The sequence below is a fragment of the Puma concolor genome, chromosome D1 (assembly GCF_028749965.1).
Source record: "Puma concolor isolate L17-30 chromosome D1, mPumCon1.1.hap2, whole genome shotgun sequence".
In the NCBI taxonomy this organism is placed as follows: Eukaryota; Metazoa; Chordata; class Mammalia; order Carnivora; family Felidae; genus Puma; species Puma concolor.
Genome location: NC_141676.1, coordinates 101112815 through 101130400, shown reverse-complemented (window position 1 = coordinate 101130400; position 17586 = coordinate 101112815). Strand labels below are relative to the sequence as shown.

General features: G+C 54.7%; 2 protein-coding genes across 4 annotated transcripts in view; one reads left to right on the top strand and one right to left on the bottom strand.

The window, feature by feature from the left end:
• Nucleotides 1-17586, top strand: part of IL10RA (interleukin 10 receptor subunit alpha) — a 95925-nt gene that overhangs the window by 8401 nt on the left and 69938 nt on the right. For 2 of the 3 annotated variants that reach the window (XM_086679002.1, XM_086679003.1), the window contains exon 7: nt 895-5479. In XM_086679002.1, coding sequence (XP_086535128.1) covers nt 895-1818 — 924 coding nt within the window. In that variant the 3' untranslated portion in view covers nt 1819-5479. Of the gene's footprint in view, nt 1-894; nt 5480-17586 lie in introns of those variants that run through there. The other variant, XR_015241323.1, reaches the window with a different exon arrangement.
• SMIM35 (small integral membrane protein 35) lies at nt 11718-17479 on the bottom strand. Its single transcript, XM_025928900.2, is given in 4 exon segments — nt 11718-15587; nt 16256-16289; nt 17298-17436; nt 17438-17479. Coding segments are annotated over 4 exon segments (315 nt in total). The 3' UTR covers nt 11718-15487.

Below are 17586 nucleotides of genomic sequence, written 5' to 3'. Positions count from 1 at the left end.
GGGCGTCCGACTTCAGCCAGGTCACGATCTCGCGGTCCGTGAGTTCGAGCCCCGCGTCGGGCTCTGGGCTGATGGCTCAGAGCCTGGAGCCTGTTTCTGATTCTGTGTCTCCCTTTCTCTCTGCCCCTCCCCCGTTCATGCTCTGTCTCTCTCTGTCCCAAAAAAATAAATAAACGTTAAAAAAAAAAAAAAAAAAAAAAAAAAAAAAACTAGGTTAATGCAGAGACTGTGTGGAGCACTGCTCTAGCCAAGATGATCGGGAAGGCCTCTCTGGGGAGAGCTGAGCTGAGCTGAGACCTGAGTGTTAAGGAGGACACAGCCATAGAAAGCGCGGAGAGAAGAGTGTTCCGACCACAGGGCATAGCATGTGCAAAGGCCCTGAGAGCACTGAGCTGATGCGTTCCAGGGCAGAAAGAACCCCAGTGTGACCAAGACAGAACAGCAAGGGGGAGAGGGGTTAAGTGACAGTTATTTAAACGTGAGTTACAGACTTACGGGCTATTTGTAGGTGGGTTACTATGTAACACATTCCCTATTTCGGGCCATCCTCAAAAAAAAGCTTGGCACTCACTTCTAGATGTATCTAAAGGAATCCAGCCTGCTCTCAGGTGTGGAAAGCAGTGCCCAGGGAGCCGAGAACATTCTCCGCTCCCTGCAGGCTCCCATCCCGCCTGCCTTTTCCATCCGGGCTGTGAGCACACAGGCCTGAGCCAAACTGAGAATTGCATTAAGAGGAAAGGTCGGTTCTGAAATGACAACAAAAAGCACAGGGGCCCCTCGGTTAGAGCGGAGCCTCCCTGGGCTCACCTCCCGGACCCGGGGCCTCACCTGCAACACTGGAGTGGGTTGCTGCAGGTGACCCTTGTTTTTCTCACTCTGCCCTCTCCCCTCCAGGTCTTCGGGAAGCCCCATCCGTTCAACTTGGTCCTCCAGATCCCCTGCCCAGAGCCCCAGGACACCATCCATCCCCTTGACGAGGGGGCCTTCCCCAAAGTGTCCCCGGAGCTGAAGAACTCGGAACTGCACGGCAGCACAGACAGCGGCTTTGGCAGTGCGAAGTCATCCCTGCAGAATGAGGGGTCCCAGTTCCTCCTGCCGGTCCCCCACCCCCAGGCGGCGGGGACTGTGGGAAAGGGGGCGCCCCGGGAGCCGGAGAGCAGCCGCAGCGGGGGCAGCAGCAACAGCACAGACAGCGGGATATGCTTGCAGGAGCCCAGCCCGAGTCCTGGCACTGGACCCCACTGGGAGCAGCGGGTGAGGAAGAGCAGCCAGGGCCAGGACGACAGCGGCCTCGGTCTAGCCCAAAACTCAGAAGGGCAGCCTGGGGATGTGCAGGGGGTCTCAGACTTGGGCCGTGTCAATGCCCCAGGGCCTGAGGTGCCTGGGGAGGAAGACCCAGCCTCAGTGGCATTCCGGGGCTACCTAAAGCAGACCAGGTGCACACAGGAGAGAGCAACCACGGCAGGCTGCCTGGAGGAAGAGCCCGCCTCGACAGATGGCCTCGGCCCCAAGTTCAGGGCATGCCTGGATGCCGAGGCAGGCTGGCCCCCGCTGGCCCTGGCCAAGGGCTATTTGAAACAGGACCCAGGAACAACTCACCCTGCATCAGGGACCCCAACCGGACAGTGGAGTCGGCCAACTGAGGAGTGGTCACTTCTGGGTTTGACCAGCTCCAGGGACCTAGGAGCATCTGACTGCAACTTGGCCCATGACCTGGCCCCTCTGGACTGTATGGCAGCCCCAGGTGGTCTCCTGGACCGCTTTGACTCAAACCTGGTCACTCTGCCTCTGATCTCCAGCCTGCACTCGAATGAGTGACTCAGGCTAAGGGGCTGCTTTTGATGTCAGCCATGCCCTTCCTGGACCAGGAGGAGGGGCCGCAGGGGTCAGAAGTGACTCATGAGGCCAGTGTGAGCACTCTTCTGCAAGTTCCGGAGGTCCAGCCCTCGCCAGGCCCAGCAGGGCTGCCTGAGGTGCCCAGGGCAGAAAGAGGCTATCTTGTTATACTATTGCAGGGTATCCAGATGGCACTGGCCGGTTATGCAGACAGGGCCCCAGAGACTCTGGCAGGACCAGGAAGGGCAGGGCGGAGATCTCCTCCCTTCTAGGGGCTCTTCCTATACTGTAAAAGAGTCTTTGCTCGGGGGAATCATAGGGTTTTCTGGAAATGCAGTGAGGCCAGCTATTGTGGTGAGGGCACCAAGCTGAAGTCGGTTCAGACCCAGCCCTCCGTCTCAGGCTAACCATGTGCCAGGGCCTCCAGCAGGATGCAGGGCTGGGAGGGTGGGGGCTTCAGAGCCTCCCTGCAGGGTCATTTCTAGGAGGAAACAGGAGGACCCGGAGATCAGGTGTGGTCTCTAGGATGGTCACACGGAGAATCTTCCAGACTGGCAGTCCTCCCAGGCAGGGAGCTTGTCACAGAAGATCTTCAGATGAATCTGCCCTGGTCAGCCAGTCTACCAACCACCATTATGGAGCCGCAAGGGGACGAAACCCCCGTGTCCAAGCCACTCACTACCCCTCCCTGTGGCCTCCACCATCTTGCTGACAGCACTGGAGAAGCCGTGGCTATTTGTACCGGTCACTGGTCAAAACTCAGCCCTCCAGGTTGTCTGTGGACTTGGGCACCAGCTCGCCTGCCCCAGAGGGTCCGGGTTGGGACCTGCACTTGGGTTTACTGCTAACATCCAGCTCCAGACCCACAGGACATGTCACTGCTCTCTCAGGGTTCAGCTGTGTGCGCTGGGGCCAGCCACAGTTGGAATAAGGACTCAGTCTCCAGGGGGCCCCTCCCCGCTGGACGTTAACCAAGCTGGCCTCGGGGGCGACTCCGGCCTGGTGTGAGCCTGGGCTGGGAAGAAGCAGACCGTAGAACCCACGTCTGCAGAGAACCAGCTTCCTTCTCATGCTGAGGACTAACAGATTTAGCAAAAGTCCACGGTGTCGCGCTGAGAGAACCATCAGACCCTGGGCCCAGAAAGGGGACGGCTGTGGGCCCTGCTTCCCCACACTCGGGGTTAAGATTCTGTCTTCAAAGCCAGTTTACAGTCTATGGGCAAGGAAGCTGGGAAGTGTGACAGGCCTGACAGCCACCCCCGAAGAGTCACCACTCGGCCCTACATCTTTCTGTGGCATTCCAAGAATAGACACAGCAGCTCAGAGAATCCAGCCAGAACCGCCCCTGCTCCCCCACCACACTCTACCAAGAGGTTCTCAGGTATCTGATGACTCCCTCTGCACACTGAAGCTTGAGGAGTTCCTCAGGGTTCCCTCGGAAGGTTTATTTATTTATCTTGTTCCCTTATTTATTGAAGAGAGAGCACCATACCATGAAAGAATTCTGGGTATTTCAAGAACCCGGTTCTGACCCCCCTGGTTCCAGTTCTGACCCCACTGTGCGTAGCATTTCCTCATCTGTAAACTGAAGAGCCTCGGTGTCCTCATCTGCAAATCTAGAAAACCATGCCTGACGCGTTTCATTCACAGGGACGTGAGTTTCCACCGAGGGGGTGGGTATGAACGGGTCTTAAAAGCTCTGTACGTCAGTGGTGTATGTTTTTTTATTTCAATAAATTGTCAGGACCACAGGAATCTTGTGAAACCAGTCGAATTTCTGATGACACGGTGGCTGGTGGGACTCAAGTTGTTGCTCATGGAGGTTGATAAGGAATAAAACGTGTGATGTCACTTTAGCAGGGATGAAGACTTAGGCTCAAATGGGACACAGGTCTGAGCCCTCGTGCTAACATGACGAAATGGGTATGTAATGTAATGAAAGAGATCATGACACTGTAAGTCAAAGAAACATTCCTTTGGAAAGCTGAAAAGGAAATGTAGAAGACAAAGGTTTTTTGTTTGTTTTTGTTTTTTTGAGAGAGCATGGGGGTGGGGGCAGGGGCAGAGAGAGGGGTCAGGGGATCCATAGCAGAGAGCCGGACGCGAGGGCTCGAACTCAAAAACCATGAGATCATGACCTGAGCTGAAGTCAGACGCTCAACCGACTGAGCCACCCTGGTGCCCCCAAGACAATGTTTTGAGTGTGGATTCTGACCGCTTTGAAAAGAGAGCAGACCTTCCTGGAGCCCTGCCACCTGACCCCCTCGACCTGGAGGTGTGACCCACGGGTGCTTCTCATAAGTGCGGAAGCCATCTGCATTTGATTCTGAAAGCAACCTTCTCTTTCTACGAAAAGCCACACGTGGGTTTGAATCTCTCCCCAGGCTCAGCCCGGCAGATGTAGCAAACTCAGGGTCGGGGCCAGGGTCTCTGGTGCACTTTGCCCTTTGTCACAGCCTGGATCCTCGAGGAGGTGAATGGGGACACCTCATCTCCTTTCCCCTGGGTTATCTCCAATGACGCTTCTCCCCATTCCACTCTGAGAAAAGCAGCCGTTCTGGGGAAGTGCTGATCCTATCGTCTTCAGAGAACTTGACTAATACCATGCCATTTGGGACCTGCTCAGACTTCTGCCCCGGAGGCCTCCCTGTCCTATTCCTAAGAAGTGTGGATTTGGCCACTTACTCCTGGAAACGAATGCTGCAGATGGCTTCAGCCCCAAGGAAAAGGCCCCCGAGGCAGGCTGGGTGGAGAGCAGCAGAGAGGTGAATACACAGATTGAGAGAGTAAGAGGAACCAGCAACCGCGTACAGTTCGGCTGGGAGAGACCAAACCCAGAGCAGCTTGAAGAACGGAGTCCCAGGATGTGGGCTCGCCTGCTTCCCTTGTGACGCATGAGTGGGAGCTTGTGCTGGGTCCCCTCTGCTTTGAAGCCCCTCTCTGCCTGCCCAGCCCAGACAGCCAGGGCTCGTGGGGCAAACAGTGATCTTCCAACAGTCGGTGCCGAGGTGCTCACAGGCTTCTCGGCCATTTGGATTCAAGTCCCCATCAGAAGGCCACATTTGTTCTTAAACTGAGTAATGTCCCTCAAGGGCTTTTCCAGGCTGAGGAATGTGTGATTCTGCGTTTCTATGAGCTAACGGGACTTCCTCTTACCCAGGAGACTGGGGGGGGGGGGGGGGGGAATGGACCCACGTTGACCGAACAGGAAATTCTATTGAACTGTTTTCCCAACTTTCTAAATAGCTATGTCAAAGAATCTGCCTTGTCTTCCCCGAAGATCTCTACCCCTCCTCACCCCACCTGCAAGGCACACACTATCACAGAACACACACGGTCACAGGGTTGCGAGGGTGGTCATGGCCGCAGAGCCCACACTGCCCCGCTGGGTGGAAACTGTAGGAACCCCACATGGGAACGGCGGAAGAGAGGGATGCCATGGGCCATGCCCAACCGGGACAGAGCACTTGCGACTGAGAGAGGGAGTGTTTTGGGCCGCTCGGGCAGATTTTCTGAAGCCCCAGCCTAGAGGACACCAGGTAGTAGGAGGCATGACTCATCCATTTCCTGTAGTGCTTCTGGGTTTCAGGGTTTCTTTTAAAGCAAATCCACAATTTAAAATTAAATGCATTTTTATTAACGATTCACAGCACCTTTCCTCACTAGCCGCTGCATCTCAGGTCCGCATGGCTCCCATAAATATTCGACAAGGGTGGGGGGGACCCGATAAACACTCTGACAAGGAAGGGTTGGGTCAGTGTTTCAAAAAGATAACCCTGGCCAAAGCACATGGCATGAGTCAGAAGGGACAAGGCAGGATGTACTGAGACCTGGCCAGAAGCACTTATAGTCAGCATTTCATTTCTTCAAGAAGCATTTTTAAGCACCTACTATGTGCCGGATCGGGTGCTCAGCACTGGCCCACAGTGAACAAAAGAGGTGCAAGCTTCATGGAGGAAGCCATCCGGTTACGAAGATGAATATCAAGCTAACAGACTGACAGATACATCATTACAATCAGTGACGGGCGCCCTGAGAGGAACAGAGATGGAAACAGAAGGGATGGTGGAACCAAGAGGAGGGGAGGGAAGAGGCAGCTGTCTTCGGGGAGGGGGGGGGGGAGGGGAGGGGGAGGGGGAGGGGAGGGGGAAGAGAGGGGGAGGAGAGGGAGTAGAGAGTGAGTGCGTGCTCCCATTAGGCGAGCTCTCTGGTCTCTCTTCCTCCTCTCGCAAAGACACTTATCCCACCATGGGGTCCGCCCCCTCATGACCTCATCTAACCCTAAAAGCCTCCCAGAGGCCCCACCTCCTAATACCATCACATTAGGAGTTAGGGCTTCAACACGTGAAATTCGAAGGGACACATTCAGTCCGCCACAGGGTTCAATGACAATCCGATCCAATGACAATACTGAACAGGGACAGCAGGAATGGAGAGCAGGTGACCGATTCAAAAGGCATTCTGCAGAAAGAACTGGCAAGACTCAGTGGCAGGCTGCAGTGAAAGAGGCACTGATCCCAATCAAACATGGATGAGAAAAGCGAAATACGCACATGGGAAGGAGACATGGGGGGGGGGGGGGCGGTGGGGGATGAGTTCTGGCGTCCTAGGACAAGTCACCCAAAGAAGAAGTCCTCCGGCAGTTGGCAAGGCAGGCCTGGCAGTCGGTGAGGGCTCAGAGCTGGGGATTCAGATGTGATGGCCTTTGTGCTCACGCTGCCCCCACTGGATGGGAGAGCCCACACCTGGGTGTGGAACTGAGGACACAGATATGGTGATGGCCACACACTCCCCCCCAACCCCGCAGCCAACCTGCAGCTGAAACACTCACCTATTGACCCCCCCCCCGCCTAGAGGAAAAGCAGGCTACCAGCCCTTTGCCCTTAGAGTGACAGGAGCCGTGTGTGTGCTCGGCACCCATCTCGTAGACCCCAGGGGAGCCTCATCAACGCCTCATCATTGCTTAGACAAAGGTGCAGCTGAGAGTTTTTAGTAAATCAGCGGGTCGGTAGAGCTGATAAGCTCTGGAGCGGACGTGGGGCGGGGGGGGGGGGGGGGGGGGGTGCCCGGAGCACACTGGTACAGGACTGCCAAAAGCCTGGGTAGAGGGTGCACCCATATACCTCTACCTACACAGGGAAGGAAGGGTTGGTGGAGGTCAAGGCCTCATGATGGCTCTGGAGAGAAGAAAAGCATTCTTCAGGATCCCAGTCACCGTGACCCTGGCGGTATTTCTTGCCCTCCACCGCCTAACACGCCCATCTACCTGTACCCAAGGGCAGTTTTCCAAAGTATCACCCACATCAGAATCACCCAAGGGTGGTTTTCCTAAGCTTCTCCCCAAGGCCCAGGATTTATGGATGTGAATTCCCAGGGTCCGGCTTAGTAAACAGGTGACAGGTGTTGGAGGTGCAGGTGACCCCCCCCCCCATGCACACTAAAATGTAAAGGCCACTGCTTTAAAGAATTTGATGATTGGATGTCTATTCTGTTAAACTCTACCCTTCCCCCCACTGCCCCTAGATGGTGTCACCCAGACCATGCCTTCAAATGCCACCTGGAGGCCGAGGACTTCCAAATGTCCCAGCAGGACTTCTCTCCTGAACCCCACCTCCTCAGCAGCTCCATGGAGATGTCTGGCATGCACCTCAAAATTGTAATGTCCACAAAAGAAGGTCGGATTCCCTCACACGCTCAATCTTTCCCATCTTCCCCTCCTGAGTAACGATGCCACCACTCACCCAGTTGTTCAGGACAAAAACCAGGAGTCATTCCTTCACACTCCGTATCTAATCCATCAGTTAGGTCTGAGCAGCCCTACCTTCCAGATATGTGGTCAGTCTAATCGCTGGTCCCCAACCCCACACTACCTTCCTGGTCAAATCCATTACCACGTCTCACCGGGACCACAGTTCATTCCCTTACCGTCCCTCTGCTTCCACGCCTGCTGCCTTAGCCTCCAATGGTGGGATTCGTACCACATGCGTAGTCTAGTACGGCAGCCAGCATGATCCTTATAAAATACAACTGCCCTGTTAAAAGCCCTCCCCTTTGCTCTTGGGCCAAAGGAGAGGCAAAGTCCAAATGAGTTGGTATCTGCCAGCTCCCCGACACCACCTCCTGCACTCTCTCTCTTGCCCATCCTGCTTTTAGCTAATCTCCATCTCAGGTCATTTATTCGAGTGTCTTCTCAAACACAGCCTCCTTGGGGAGGTCTCTGCTGAACCCCTATCCAAGTTTCCTCCCCATCTCCCTTCCACCCCTCCCTACCCCTAGCTTTTTTCCTCCAGAACACTTATAACCTGAAATTATATGACCTATTTATGTGTTTATTTGCTCACAGCCTGTCTCTCCTGAGAAAGATCTATGAAGACAGAGACCTCCTCTCTTTTGCTCACTCCCACAGTCCCACAACTAAGAGCACACAGCAGACATCCATATTTGCAGAATGAATGAGCAAGTAAATGATTAAGGGCAAACGTACAATGGAAGGTGGTAAGTATGGTCTTAGCCTAGACTGTCCCTCCAGAAGCAGAACCTTGATTCAACGACTGTGGGCACGTAGTTTCTTTGGAAGGTGATCACAGGGAACAAGAGACCGAGAAACCAGGAGAAGAAAAAGCCAAAACAAGGACATGCCACCAAACTGGCTGTCCTGGCCTTGATCCCACTGGAATGTTCCTTAAAGAGTGTAGAAGCGTCTTCCAGTTGTCCCCTGAGCATTGACAGAAGTCCTGAGCTCCTGCACTGGTCGAGGCTTCCGCCAGAGGTGCTGCGCTCTCAAGCTGCTGGTGCGTGGGGCTGTCTGGGCTCCCCCAGAACACGAGGAGCCAGGGCAGAGAGCAAGTGACGTGTAACGGACACTGGAGACGAGACGTGTCGGCACAAAGTTGTAGCCCATTGACAACCGGCTGGAATCAGAGGTGTATCCAAGGATGGGAGGCACAGCACAGAGGCACCTGCTGCCTGACCTGTGATGGAGACGTTCATGGGGGTCACAGAGGGGGGTGTTTGGCCCAGCTAGTGTGTTCAACGCACATTTTTTGGACTGAATTAAAAGCAGTAAAATGAGATTTATTAAATTTTGCAAAATGAGGTTGGGAGACTCTCCCAAAACTTGAGATTATAAGATCCGAGCCCACAGTTCAAACCTGGGGCCAAGAGACGACACATGTCGTCTAACAGGTGCTGAGGGCACAATGCACTGGAGCGAAGGAAATAGGACCCTCACACGGAGGGAGCGTCCACCAGTCCCTCAGACTAATGGACAGGACCACAGCCAAGTTTCCATGGCAAGGCTGTCAGTCTGGAGATGGCCCACAAAGAGGAACAGGCCACAGAGCCACCAAGTGGAAAGAACACTGGGCTGGCCCGGAACTCAGGAGACCTGGGTTCTCGGATCACCCAGCTAGGTCACGTCGTATCAACGCGGGGCCCTCAGTCTCCCCAGCCAAATGCAGAGAGTATGCTTCGCTCTGACGTCTCTCTTTTGTGCCCCGGGCATAATATACCACTACATTTAGCACACGTTTCACTAAGAGCTCTAGAGAGCAGAAACATCTCTGTATCCTTCACACCCCGCCGATGCCTAGGTGCTCAGTCAATTTGATGAATAACAAATGCACAAACGCACGGATTTCCTCACAAGGAAAAGCACATGACAGACGGTGAAGATGTCTGATGTCCAAACCTATCATGGCAATGCTGGGAACGTAACCTAAAGCTGTGTGGTTCCTTGGGACACACTAGACTGAGCCCAAGAAAAAGCAGGCGATACACATAAATGTGATTTAAATTTTGTTTTCAGGCCTGTTGTCCCCTTAGCTTAGTCACATCATACCATGATTATGCCCTTCCCTGCAATTTGCACCCTATGGCCCTCAGGTACTGTAGGAACTCGGGGCTACAGACCCAACAGGAAGCCTAATGCAAGGGGATGTGGTCAGGAGGCAAGGCAAAGGACCGTGACGATATTCAGCATGCAGTCATTCACTCCTTCAGCTAACACTCACTGAGCACCTGCCACGGGCTGGCCCTCTGGGAATACAGCGGGCGATAATGGAGATCCTTCTCCTCCTTGGCTAAGTCATCTCTGCAGCATGCACGCACGCACACGCACAGGTGTCTCCACCTACCTCCTCCCCTGCTCCCCTCCCCCAGCACCGTGGCACTGAAGTCACCCACGCTCTGCAAGAGCCTCACAGCTGGAAGGAACTCACCGTCCTCAGGTCCGATGGCACCTGGGGCCCACCAGCTACTGGGGCTACAATGAAACTGGAGGCTTCTTACATTTTCCACCCATCTCCCTCCCAAAGGCTCCCAGCTTATATATGAAAAGCCTTATCCTAGGCTTTGGGGAGTAGGGAGATACCCCCCCCCCCACCACACACACACACGGCTCTGCAGGGAAAAATCCAGGAGACAGAGAGCCCACCAAGGCCTTGACATCCAGCGCCGCCCCACCTGTTGTTTTGTTGGCCTGTTTGCTACTCTGGGCAGACAGAACATTTTCACTTCTGGTCCCCAAATGTGAGAATTCACCAGGCCACTGGCTTCCTGTTTTGTACCAGATCTGCTTAAATACCACTGCTTCTAGACAGCTTTTGATCACTAAGCAGTTTTTTAAATATGGTAATGATACTCCTGTGTGCCCCCACTTTGAGGTTCTCGTACCACTGGGGCAGAGAGAGAGCACCACAGAAGCTGGCCCCGCGTGGCCACTGGCATGGAGGCAAGATCAGTACGACTGAGAGAGAACCTAGAGGGGAGTCGAGACCCCTCCTCACCTGCCCACCTCTTCCTGGTTTCGACCCTTCCTTAAGGTAGCCCTTAAACAGACGAAGTCACCATTCGTGTGTGCTCTGGGTCCAGATCTGGACCTGATCACGGCCACAGGGTTGCACGTGACTGAGGACGAGCAAAGAAAATCAAAAGCCTTGGTTTTTAGAGCACCCAAAGCTGGACTGGGGAATCAAGCAAAGCCCAAGGTTCCCCGAAAAGATTGAGCAACATTCCCTACGATTTCCTGAGACATTCCTGGCTATGGCCAGAGCCATGCAAGCTGCCACAGAAAATTCAGAAAAGGTGTCAGGCCTGAATTTTGCCTGCGGCAAAGTACCCATCAAACAGGAGGGGAGCTCAGTTAGTCTCAAGAGAGACTGGGAGACCCCCACGGTGCCTGGCACACAGTTCCTGGCCTATTAGAGAAGCTGTGTGAATGAATGAATAGAAGGGAATAGTCAATGATTCAGTTAAGGAAGCCAGAGAGTATTTGTAATTAAATTTGAGAAGACAACAAGACCCACCAGTGGGGAAGTGAAAACAGAGCTGGCATAAAGAAGGGGCAGAATTTGATGATTTGGAGGCTGGGGGGGGGGGGGTGGGGTGTAAGAAAAAATAAAAGGAAAACTAAGGAATGGGTCAATGAGAAGCTCAGAGCTGAGGACAGGGCCCTTTCTCACCACACCAGAGGACCCGGGAAAGAGATCAGAAGCTAGTGGGAGGGGCCTGCTTCCTGGGGGACCAGGGACTCAGGGAAGCTGCCAGCTTGGACGGAGGCTCAAGGTGGCTGACAAAGGATTATAAAGAAAATACATTCTTGCCTGGCCTTAAGCAAATCCTTTCACCAGACCCTGATCCTCTGTTCCCTCCCCTGTGAGGATGAAGGGAGATTGTGCGTACAGAGCCCCTGCCCGCCCTCACAGGTGCTCAGCAAATGTTAGTTTGCTGATAAAGAAGTTTCGGTTAGGAATGGTCCAGTCTTAGATGCTGGTCAGAGGCTGAGTAATATTTTGGATCCTAGACCACTGGAGTCTAAAGGGGCTACATGAGTCATGTTTTACCGCCCACCTCCTAAGTTAGAAAATCAGAACTATATACTCTGTATTTGCATCTTTTGTTTATTGAACACCTACTATGTGCCAGGTCTCACGCTAGACACAACACAGAGAGAAAAGCAACAACAAAAACAGACGATCCTTTTGCTCCTTCAGGTAAGAGAGCAGAGCCTTAGAGAAATAGTCCGATCCCTTGATTTCCAGATGCAGAGACACAGATCCATGGTGAAGTGACGAGCCCGGGGCCCCACCCAGCACGGCAGGGCAGGCCAGGGCTGGACCCTGTTCGACAGTGTTCATTCGTCAGCCCACTAAGCCTGTGGGTCAGGCTCCATCTGTGAGGCCTCAAACTCTACTCAGGCTCCCGGACAGTCAGCAGCTGTGCAGCCTCAGGTAAGGCAGGCTAGCTCTCTGAGCCTCAGTGTCACCAGAGGCAACATGCGGCCACTACTAGACTCCCCACGTCACAAGGATGCCACAGGGTTTAAGTCGCAGCGACGCGCGTGAAGATAATTTGTTGTCTGCACATTGTGCTGTGCAAGCGGTGTGGCTCTTCCGGTCACTGGGCGTCTTTCTCTAGGACAAGGCAGCCCTCCGGAGCCACGCTGGGGGGTGCCTACTGTATTCTGGAGCACTTCCTACGTGGCCTGTTTCTGGCAGTTACTAAAGACCTATGGGACAATAACCCTGCCCACAAAGGGCTCACCCTGGTTGGGGAACAGCACAAATGGAGGACACATGGCCACCTCCCATCAGGATCTAACGGGTGACAATGAGCCGGGAATCCTGAAGGAAGCCACAGGGAAGAGGACACTTGAGGCAACCCTGGAGACTAGCTGTGGCTAGGAGGGGGTCGCAGGGAGGGAGAAGACATTTCCGGAAGCCCTGGCAAAGGCACTAAAGAGGAACAGGGTGGCAGAGGGACCGGGAATGGCCAGCCCATAGAACTGCTGGCTCTCCTGACTGCATCCTGGCTCTTGGGGCTAGCAGAAAGGATCGTCAAGAGGAAGAGGAGGCTGTGGGGGAGGCCCCGGCAGGCCCATGGGTCTGAGTGCCCAGCCCACCCGGACCAGTAGCCAGGTTTCCAGGCATCTGTTCCCTAATCGTTCCTGAATATGCTGGAAGCCGCCACTTCAGGGCTCTCAAAAAATTCAGGTCAAATCCTTGGGTGAGGCCCGGGGTCAAGGCTAAAGCTGTGTTAGCCCAGAGGACTGCGGAAGTCAGGAAAACAAGAAGGAGGCAGAGGGGACAGGGAGCACGTCAGAGGACCCTAAAAGAGGAAGTGGCCCAGTCTCAGTTCCGCTCCCAAGGATGGGAAATACCCTCCGTTCTCCCAGCCCTCAGCAGCTGCTCCTGCCTCCCTACCTGAAGCCACCAAACCTGGGGCAGGACCGCCTGGGCCCCGGGCCCCAACCTTTCATGTTTCCCCAAAGTTGCTGAAGTTGCTGAGGCCCTGAGCACATTCAGGGACCTGTACGGGCTGCAGACCCAGGATCCATGCCGAGCAGGGCATTGTCGAGAGTGTTTTTGAGGCTGGACGCCCCAGGAGTTCAGGAATGGGGCCCAGCCTCAGAACTGAAACCCAAGAAGGATGTCAAAGTCAGCCCATCCAAACCTCCTCACCGCTCTCCCACCGCTCTCCCACCGCTCTCCCAATAAAGCCCTCAAGGGAGAGAGGGATAGAAAGCCTGTGAAGGCTCTGCCCGACTCTCACCAACTCAGGGATAAGAGAGTTGGGGCCCAGATGAAGACCTCCAAATCTAGAGATTTGGTTTACGAAGTCAGAGCTTGGCTACGCTGAGAGAATGGCCCTCGGATCCCAGCAAGGAGGGAGGGCACAGGGGCTGGTAATGCCTCCTCTCCTTCCTTCCTTCTTTCTCAATCGGCTAGAACCCAAAGCAAGAAAGAAACCATGCCCTGAGGAAGCAAGCACAGGAAGACGAATAATATGACTTCTCTCCTCCTCGCCTATCACTGTCCTGGGCTCCGGCATCGTATTGGCCTTGGTCCTGGGACGTCGGCAGGTTGTTTTCACTCAGGTTTCAGCACTGGCAGGGCCTCTCTCAGGCTCTGCTCTGTCCACAGCTGCCCCAGGAGCTCAGTCTCTCTGGATTGAACGACTCTGCATTAAAGGCCTACTAAGAAGACACCCCAGGGCAGCCTCCACCTCAGGTCGAGCAGGGCACAGACCAGAGGAACAAGTAACGACTCCCAAGGCAGACAGCTCTACCGTCCATCAGCCTACACTTGGTTCGTGACTTCCCTCGCGCATTAGCTGGGTTTTTTGTTTGTTTGTTTTTTTTTTAGCCTCGCCTGGTTTCCTCCCCGACTCCTACCATTTCTGGTCTGCCCTCCCCATCACAGGTCAAGCCTTGCACAGGAAATGCAGAACACAGGGAGAGTTCTCCACCGCCAACGCATGCCCACCCATTGCAGGAGCCTAGAAAATCAAGTAAGATCATGTTTCTAGACTATTTTAAGTAGCGACCTCCAAATTATTTGGGAGGCACGGCGGCTGGTCAGCAGCAGGGAAAACAGACCCAGGTGGCGGACAGGGGCATGGGAGGGTTGAAAAGCACCAGAACCGAGCACAGAGCGGGGAAGGGCAGGGCAAAGGCCAAGCTCAGCCTTCAGCTCTTAGAGGAAGTTGGTTTATGGTAGGAAGGTTAAAAACAGTATCTGGAATCACCTCCACTCCCACATGACTTTGCCTATTGAAGATCTGACTGGTTTTCCGGCCTCTGGAGTCAGCCCTTTAAGGGGAAGTGACTGGGGACGCCCCATGCACAGCACCCTTCTGGGTCTGCAGGCCCTGGTCACACAGGGCTGAACTGGGAGGCCTTTGTTCTCCAGGACACCTGGAACCCCTCCACAGGCTCAGGAACCCCAGGGACACCTAGGAAGGAGTCTTTACTCTTAGGCAATGGCTGCCATTTTGGTTTATATGAGAAAGCCACTGCTACTCTACCAGACTGTCTCCAGAGCCCAGACCCCTCTTGGGGGTTCTCCCAGGTGCACCCAGAGTGACTCCTCACTGTCCACAGCAAGGGACCAGGGCGGACCCTGAAGACCTAGGAGGGTGAAAGTAGCCCGGGGACCCCGGAGGAGCAGGTGCTGAGCCAGGAGCCTCCTCCTGCAGAAAAAGCAAAGGGAGAGCAACAAAGAGATGAGGCTTGGAAACAATTCCTCTAAACCACTGCATCAGGCGAGGTTTTTCCCAGGCAGGAAGAGAAGCTGAGAGAAAAAGTGGGGGAGGGTCCATGAGGAACTACTCGAGGGAGAAGGTGGATGGGAAAAAGCAACTGCGATGTGGAGGGGGAGGGGCTTGAAGGCAGGCGGAGGGAAGATGTGACCCAAGGGCCAGCCAGCTACGAAGCAGAGATGGCTCCTAGGCATTCAGTTCAGAAATGACACTCTGGAGCGATGCTTCTTGGAAAGAGTGACCATCTAGAACCTCTGGCTCAGAGCAAAGAGTTGAGATAGAAAGCCTACTCTAGAAGCTGCCATCTGATTAGAAACAGAACCTCCCCAGGAAGGGAAGGCAGGACACGGGTTGAATGCACAGGTGGAAAGGAGTTGTCTGGTGTTGGCAGGTGGTGGGGACAGTGTGACGCTAGGCCTCGGTTCCTGAGGTCACCTCCCAGAGACCCCACCCCTCAAGAAGTGGGGAGGGATGAAGAGAATCACCTCTTGATTTCCGAGCAGTGCTTGGGTGTCTCGACCATCTGTGGACCTGACCAGGACAGGAGATTCACCCAGGAGCTCGCCAACCTTCCACTCGCCTCTCCAGGGCTCCAGAGGCTGACACTCCCCCATCAGACTAGCCTGTCGGAGAACTTCACGTAGCCGCCATCTGAACTGCTGACGTGGCCACTGATGGTGAAGGGTGGACCCGCCTCCGGCTCCTTCAGGTTCCTAAGAAAGATGATCCCATCGGGTTTGGGGGGCTGAGAAGCTGATCTCTCCTTGGGACCACAACTCCCTAGACCAGCGCATGGGAAGAACTTTCTGGCAGTGACTCCCAGACTGACTTGTGTTCCAGAACAGGAGTAGGACCATTACTTGGGGCCAGAGGAGGAGGAGGCCTGCCCTGTGGCAGAGAGTGGACAAGACGGCTCGGGAGGACTTTCTGACCCCCACTCCCTAAATCCCTGGTGGTCTTCATTTGTTCCTTTCCTTTGACGTCACACTGTGCCCGAGGTTATCTGATTTGTAGTCAGGCCTGTGTCCACCACCAGCAGTGAAATGGCTGAAGACAAGAGACCACACTCACTGTACCCCTAGACACTAACTCCACAGCCCCTGTGACAATAGATCCTTCCTGAATAAATGATGAGTGAATGAAGGAATGGATGACTGGTCCCTGCCGGGGGGGGGGGAGGGGTAAATACTAAGAGGGTCACCATCAGCATGGTCTTACATAATCCGGTCCAAGTTCAAGTTTTCATTCGTGACACTTTGTAAACAGACCCTGGCTCCTTCCTTTTCCCTGGTGTGCTTAGGGGGATGGGGAAGGGACAAGGAAGAGAAACCATAAGTTTTGGCTCCGTACCTAACCCCACCCCTGCCGTGGATCTACTTACCAGATCTGATACAAGTTGAAGACAAAATTAGGCCCTAGGAAGACAGTCAGAAAAGAGAGAGTTAGTACCTCCAGGGAGACCTGCCCATCAGCTGTCTGAGAACATCTGGTGCTCCCTCACCCCATCTGGGAGGAGGGGGGCGGCTGGGCTGGACCTCAGGATGCTGTGGGAAGGCCCCACGCTGCTTCACTGTCTACTGCCTGCCCCACGCCCACTGGTGCACCCCATCTGCCCAGACAGAACCACCAGTTTTGGGGGGCAGATCCTGCCGCTAGGCATCCCCCCCCTCCATTACCGGTACTGATTACCCTGGGAAAGAGACAGTCCTAGCTTAGAGTCCAAAAGGAGGAGAGCTGGGCTTGAACCTGGACTACGCCTGTCTCTAACCCTGTGACTTCGGCCCTCCAGCCTCGTCTATAAAAACCAGAGACTAAGAATCCCATCCTTACATGGAATTTTAAAGAAAGTCGTATTGGGCGAAAGCGCGTTGGCACATAGCAGGTGCCCAACAAACATTTTTGGATGCTGTGGGCATCCACTGCAGACCTGAGAAATGTTCTCTCCCTCTGGGGATTCCCGCATGCCCTGCCAACTCTCCCTGGTCCTGTGGGAGGCACAGGTGTGGCTCAGAGCTGGGAGTCCCGCAGCAAATTCCAGGAGACTCCCAAGGAAGCTGAAGCAAACTTGGGAGGGGGGTGCCCAGGACCCACGGGCAGGGGAAAAGAGACACAAGGAGCCCGAGTGGGGCCCCTGGCCTCGGGCCCCACACGGGCCTTGGGGATGGACTCCTGTGGGCTCTGAGGGAAAAGAAAGGCAGCTACCAGCTGGGTAGGAGGAGCCCTCACTCCCTCAATAAAAGCCCAGTACCCCACACCCCACTCCTCAAGCACTCAGCCACTCCCACTCAAGTCTTCAACTACTGCAGCCACCACAGGAAATATCTTTGCATGATGCCACGCTGAAGGGTGTGCAGCCGCACCCGAGGTTGCCCACTGCGACAGGAGAGGAGGGGCTGGGATGGCAGGGTCCGGCGCTCACTCACCCTCCCAGCAGTACCCACGCTGGTACCACTTGGCCAGGCTGTAGCCCAGGACGGACACGAGCAGCAGCGAGAGCCCCACGCCAAGGATCAGGCCCAGGGTGCTGATGGAGTCCTCACCTGCAGAGACACACACGGCACCCTTGGTCGGCTGCCCAGAGCCCTCTCACAGTCCCCCACCCCATGTCCCAAGTCTCCTCCCCTCCCTCCCCACTGCCCCCTAGGAGTCTTGACCTGAGCTAGCTAGATGAGCCAAGTCATACTGATACTGGAGACTGATACAGAGTCTGAT